At 32.9% G+C, this 6,967-nt stretch overlaps 1 protein-coding gene across 1 annotated transcript; it reads left to right on the forward strand.

Moving 5' to 3' along the window:
• The first annotated feature begins 4,941 nt into the window (after nt 1-4,941).
• Nucleotides 4,942-6,158, forward strand: LOC111889388 (protein RADIALIS-like 1). Its single transcript, XM_023885561.3, has 2 exons — nt 4,942-5,396; nt 5,857-6,158. The coding sequence occupies exon 1, from the start codon at nt 5,130-5,132 to the stop codon at nt 5,379-5,381; it is 252 nt and encodes an 83-aa protein (XP_023741329.1). The 5' UTR covers nt 4,942-5,129; the 3' UTR covers nt 5,382-5,396; nt 5,857-6,158.
• The last annotated feature ends 809 nt before the right edge of the window (nt 6,159-6,967 follow it).

Below are 6,967 nucleotides of genomic sequence, written 5' to 3' on the forward strand. Positions count from 1 at the left end.
CCATAAGACTCCAAAGTACCCTCAAGGTCAAACTTGGTCAAAGTCAAAGTCAACGATCAAGGTCAACAGTCCGTGTTGACCCAACACACCATGTTCCACCAGCATCCAAATAGTCGGGAAAACCTCAGCCAATACGCTGTGTTGGCATGTAAACATGGCATGTTTTCCCGAGTTGGAGCAGCTTAATACATTCAGCTGCTTTCTTCGATTCCAATAACTCTAAAGCTCAGATCTAGTCCAAAATGCTATTAAGAAGGATAAAGTTTCCAACTTTATCTATTGGGATTACTCAAATGGTTCAAAAACCCAACCACAAGGCTTGAAGATATAAGGGCTTAACCAATAAGCACTTAATCCTTAAAGTCTGCAACCCATCCTTTCCAGAAGAGATTCTAGCACCAAAACCATCCTAGAGATCGGTGCTTTATAGACATGCATGTCTTGAACCCATAATAGGTTAAAATGGGGATTTATGACCTAATCTCTATGCATGACATCAAAACTCAACTATAGGCCAGATCGAAGACTCTACTAGGTGACCTAGACTTCGAGATTCTTAAAGTTGCAAATTTTATGAGATCTAACCATCCCAACCTTCAAGAATAAGAAGCTAAAGGGGCAAAAATAAAGATCTAGCAACATGGAAGAATAAAAATCGGATCTTGGACACTTACAAAGGTCCAGAAGAGTGACAAACTGAAAGATGAGGACTTGCTTTTTGGATCCTTGCTTCCTTCTTCCAACTTCTTCCTTCCTTGGCTTCAAAAACATCACAATAGCTCATAAATGAGAGGGAAAGATAATTAGGGTTTTCAATTGTCGATGTGAGGGAATTGGATGTTGATAAAAGGGCAACTCGTGGGACTTAAGGAGATTATATAGGGTGCAAACCCTAAAAATTAGTATTTTCTCAACCAGCCGCCAACACGCCGTGTTGGTCCATGAAGATACGCGACCCAAAAGTTCTCAACACACCATGGTGAGGCTTCACCGCGCCGTGTTCCAAGGGAAAGACATGCATAGATGGAATTAATTTCATACCTAAAAAATCATGATGTTATATATATATATATATATATATATATATATATATATATATATATATATATATATATATATATATATATATATATAACTTCTTGTGGTAATGGAAAAAAAGTTTTTAAGTCTTCTCAACTTTTACCTTTTAACAAAAAAAAAATACCTAAATTAAAAAAAAAGTTAGCATGAGTTTAAAGTTTTTATTTAACAAAGAGTTTTAAATCCAAAAGCTAATTTAAGTAGATTTTCATAAAAAAACACCAAAATATTTTAACAAATTTACTTGAATATCCTTTAGAAAGAAATTCATACCATATTTCCTATGATCCATCAAATGACTTCTAGTTCAGTGGTATTATGTTTTGTCATCACTCTTTGAGGTTAAGGTTGAAGTCTCATTAGAGCCACATGTAGATTTAACAGTAATACAGTAGAAGTTAGATTTGGCGTTCAAATTTTTTTTTTCCTATGATCCAATTAAAACTCATGTTTGGTTGAAATCATCTAATACCTTTATCTTTAACTGATTAATACCTTTATCTTTAACTGATTAAAACTCAATTAATAATATGTCTAAATTAGTTTGATATGTTTAGTAATGCAGGCCCATTCAACATGGGTCATTCCATATAGACAAGATAACTTATTTCGAATTAATGAAAAAACCATCATATATAGATATATGCTTTTATGGTTATTATAGTTTAGAAAATTAATTTTTCATGATTATGTTCTAATATTAGATTTTACATTAAATAATTTTATATATTATTCATGTTACATATGAAGAACATTCATTCAAATAAAAGTTATAGTTTTTAGTTTCTAGCTTCCAGTTTTCAGCTACTGGCTACAATATAACTATTTTTGTCAAACTCGCCGTCAATGTATTTTCTAGTGTTCAGATTGGATTTGGCCTAAGGGTATTTAAAATGCTCTAAGCAGCAGATTTTTAAGATTTTTTTAAAAAGAATTTATAAATATGTATCATGCCAAGATATACTTTAAGCCATAGTTTTATGGATAACAAAATAACTAGTGTCATTTGTGCAATGCAACGGGGCTATTCTAGGCCATGTATGGTGTTAAAGTTTACACATTGTTGTCCCAGGATGAACCTCAAAGAGTGACAGCATTACAGAATTTATAATGAAAGCCCCATGCAGTTATGCATTCTGCCACTAAAAGTGAATATGGTTCTATTTATAGGCCATAAGAGTTAAAGTAGTCAAATATTCTTGTTTTTCCTATATCATACCAATTAGTTTAACAGCTTACATTTAAGTCCTTCCAATGCCATTCTGGTATATGGTCAAAGTCACTTAATTATTATCGCATCTTTGAAAGGTTAAGGTTAATAATAGCAATTAATATACTTTTCATTTTTTCCACTTAGGTCGATGAATGTTGTACCGTATAACTCATTGTACTTTAACCAATTCAAGATGTGTTCATGTGACATCTTCACGGCCAAACAGATGATCAGCATTTTGCATTACCAATTTAACTAAATATACAATTATATTAATCATCATACACAAAAATACACTTATTTATATATATATATATATATATATATATATATATATATATATATATATATATATATATATATATATATATATGTATGTATATATATTAAATTACATGGGTCCCCTCACAACCTTTTCTCCTTCCGACTTCATCAATCACATCTCTTCCACCTGTAATTTGTTTCTTTATTCTCTTCTTTCTGATCACTTTGATTCTATATGGTAGTAGAAAACCTCAAAACGACAAAAACCTAAGCTCACGAAGGATAGTTGTGATAAGTTGCCAGAAAATATTGTAATCAAAGAAGGGTAATTAAATGGGGAAAGGGGAAAGGGTTATGGTTATGATGTGACCCATATAATTTACAAATCAATAAACTATTTATATAAATTGGTAATGTAAAGCAAATATAAACTCAATAATAATAATAATAATAATAATAATAATAATAATAATAATAATAATTCATCTTTATATTTAAATTTAATTAAGAAAAGGCATATAAGCAAAATATCGACATGTCATTGTCATTTGTTGCTATTAGATGACCTCAACCACTTTATGAAGTTTCAAATAATTACACTAGACCCGACATTAGCAAAATTTACATGTTCCTATATATTCAATAATAATAATAATATTTAAATTTATATTTTAATTGAACTTCCCATATTTTTATCTTATGTATGTAATGTAGTAAATTTTAAGATAATTACCTTCTTTACAGGTTTGGCTTTTAAACTTAGATAATCCCACATATCTAAACGAGGGCCATTTTTATTCATAATCTTTTTCCCCTAATCCTAGTTTCACTTATTATGGACCAATATCTGGCACCCGTATGGTTGTATCCCTACAAAATATATCATCCAAAAAGTGGAGATAATATACTCATATATATATGTACCTTATCTTGTCATGTGATTGTACGTCACTAGAAACAAGCATAATTAACTCAATATATTCAGAAGTTTTGAAGTTAATGATGAAAATCCAATTGCTTAAAAGAAAAAACAAACTAATGCAAGTTCTTCTCACCCAGAGATCCAGCTAGACAAATAAAAGGGATAAGATTCTTGTAGTACCATTAGTACATGCATAAAAGCATTAATATCATACATGGGTGTCCACATATACCTAATTCCAACAAGTATGTCGGTGTAAATCTTCATGAAAATCATGTCAAAAAGGTAAACAAGGTGTACAACACCATTTTAAACCATATAAATCATCCACACAAGGAACTCAAAATCAACAACATCAAGATTCAAGATTTGTATCTATCCTTATTTCGAGTAAAGAGCCAACCATTTAGGCAAATGCCAGGCAATATTGTTGTCTCCACAACCTGCAAAAGGGGTACTATATATGGCCTATAAACAAACAAATGGCGTCATCATGAATTTCACTTACATTAACCTCATATATATTACTTCATATATATCAAGTTGAACATGAATAATATTGATTATTTTTTTTTTTTATATGTTGACATTGATTTTACATGATTGACAAGTCACCATCAGCATATCAACACTCGAGCAGACTAAACTTGGCGTAATTAAATGCAAAAAAAAAAAGGCAGAGTAGAGCCAAGAAATAATCCAGACGATAGAAAATGGATTAGGACACTTCAAAGATTATAAATAAGTTGAATAAAAATATTAAAACAAAGATTTAAATTTCTGTAACTTCAGTTAAAACTCACAATAAATATAGAAAACTCTAAGAAACTATTTGATAGTTGCTAATTGAATGGAGGCCTCACTCAAAAGACCTATTCCTATTGAATCCAGCAAACGTTTAATGCATGTAAAAGAAAAGGAAAAAACAAAGAGAGAATCATAATTGGGTAACACGTGTTATGGTTTTTTTTAAACGATGAACATATATAACAAATCATTGTACGGAAACACAGATGGCCAGCTATATAAAATTTGGAATTTTGTTAGTACGAAGTACATCTCCGGATAACCTATGAAAGGCTATATCTTTTCAAGTGAACTCTAAAACCGGTAAGATTGGGTTTTGAGAAGTTTTGTATGTTTAATAATTTAATCTCATCACTGGACCCCACACTAGCATATGCTTATCTTTTAAGGCAGTGAGTTTCTAGATTTACCTAACTAGCTAGAGACTAAAAACTGCACACACAGATATACCAAATCACGTGCAAGTAGTGTCAAAAATCAAAACTTTGAAGTTTGTATATATGCTATATAAGGAATAAAAGAGTTAGAGGAAACTTTCCTATGTCAAGTGTATGATATTGTTAAGAGATCATAAATATTTGGTGAAAGGGAAAAATAACAAGATAAATGGTTCTTGAAGATATTGATTCTTCAATATTCTTCTCGTTTTGCAATCTTTATATATAGGCCAACTAGCATGACCCCACTACCCCCTCCCTCCCTTTGTTTCTGGAGCTTATAAAAGACACGCATTGCCACCTATTCACACATATCAGTTCTCTTGAGAGTTTACTTTAAAGAGTCTTCAGCCAATCCTACCCCTACCTAACACATCATCCATCTCCCTCTCCATATTTGTTTACTATGGCATCTAGCTCAATGTCTTCACGTGGGTCGGGTTCATGGACTGCTAAACAGAACAAAGCCTTTGAGAAGGCTTTGGCTGTGTTTGACAAAGATACCCCTGATCGATGGCATAATGTAGCCAAAGCTGTTGGTGGCAAAACAGCTGAGGAAGTGAAGCAGCATTATGAAGTCCTTGTGGAGGATGTGAAGCACATTGAAAATGGTCGAGTTCCTTTCCCTAATTACAGGAGAACCACCGGAGGGGGATAGCTAAGTTAGCTTAAGGTAATACAACCTACACTACTAATCCACAATCAAATCAATTATTTCATGTACTAAAAAGTCTTTTCGCTTATTTCACTATTTCAAGCCTAGCTATCATCTTTTATTGTGAGCCACACAAATTTCCAATAAGGGGAAGCTACTTTAGTTTGCATGGTTTGAGTATATATTATATATCATGTGGTGGTTGACTCGTGTCCAAAAGTCAAACATCACAGTTACCAAAAAGGGCTATTACCTAAATAAAATTGATGCCCCAGCTCCAACTTTTCAATCATGAAAGCAACATGTGGAATATAATTTTGTGTTTGCAGCTTTTTCTGATCACTTGCAAACTTGCTATGGCGTTTAGTGCCAAAACTGTGGAGATAGATTACACTAAAAGCATGAATCAACAAACATTTGTTTAAGTAAATTCATAATTCATCATCCATATTCATGAATATCTTCATCTAAAATGCAGGATAATGAATCCAAAACGCGATGAAGAAAAGCACGGACATGGAGAACTAGCAACAATAAAGATGCAACGATTATCGACTTCGATGCAAGCAGATGTAACTAGTAATTTGAAATTCCTTGATGCAATTTTATTTTCTGCTATAAGTTTAGCAGAAAAGCTCTTTTTTTCTTCCTATGCTAATTGTATATGTTGATGGAGTGAATTCACACGTGAACTGTGATTCATCGCAACTTGTTCGATCAAATGTATGTTGATTATATTGGTTTTGAATTATACAAATCGATTTGCAAAACATAACATAACGAATCTTACAACCAGAATACATACAAATTGAAGAGATTGATGGAGGCATGTTAAGGTTTTAATATCTTCTAACCTTCGAAACTTGATTATCACCTTTAATGCTTCGTAATTTATTTAAAGACGAAGCTTTTTTTTTTGGAACCGGCAAATATATTAAAAAAAGCACCAACCCTAGCAAGGCGCTAGAGGAAGGAGAAAAAAACAAAAGACAAAGTTCAAATTACAAACAATTTAACGGGGAGCTAATCCTATCACCCCAATTAAAACAACACCTGTCATATCTATGTTTAACCCACAGAAATGTCATAGACTTAATCGAATCGATAACCTTAATCGGATCAACAATAACGTCATTGAAAGTTCTATCATTACTGACATGCCAAATCGCCCACAAAGCACCATAGAGGATCGAGAACAGAGCCTTCTTCTTGCGATTGGAACCCATAATCTGAGGGCCTCATCAATAATCCTCTAACCAAGTTTGCAATTATCTTCCCAATGCCGCACCACATCGCCAGACTCCTCCACACATGATCCGCAAACGAGCAGTCCACTAGGAGATGGTCGGAAGTTTATAACCTCGAGATACATACACTACACCATTAGGAGTCTACCTTAATATTCCTGCGGCTAAGAGCCAACAAAGTTGGGATTCGACCCAATCTAGCTCGCCAAGCGAAACATAGAACTTTAATTGGCACCCACTTAAAGACGAAGCTACAAGGCGAAAAAAGATAATTGGCCTTTGGGATCCATAATATATTGAACTCATTAAAGGTTAGTGGATTCGCACATCATTATGTTATTC

The sequence above is a fragment of the Lactuca sativa genome, chromosome 5 (genome assembly GCF_002870075.4).
Source record: "Lactuca sativa cultivar Salinas chromosome 5, Lsat_Salinas_v11, whole genome shotgun sequence".
Taxonomy (NCBI): domain Eukaryota; kingdom Viridiplantae; phylum Streptophyta; class Magnoliopsida; order Asterales; family Asteraceae; genus Lactuca; species Lactuca sativa.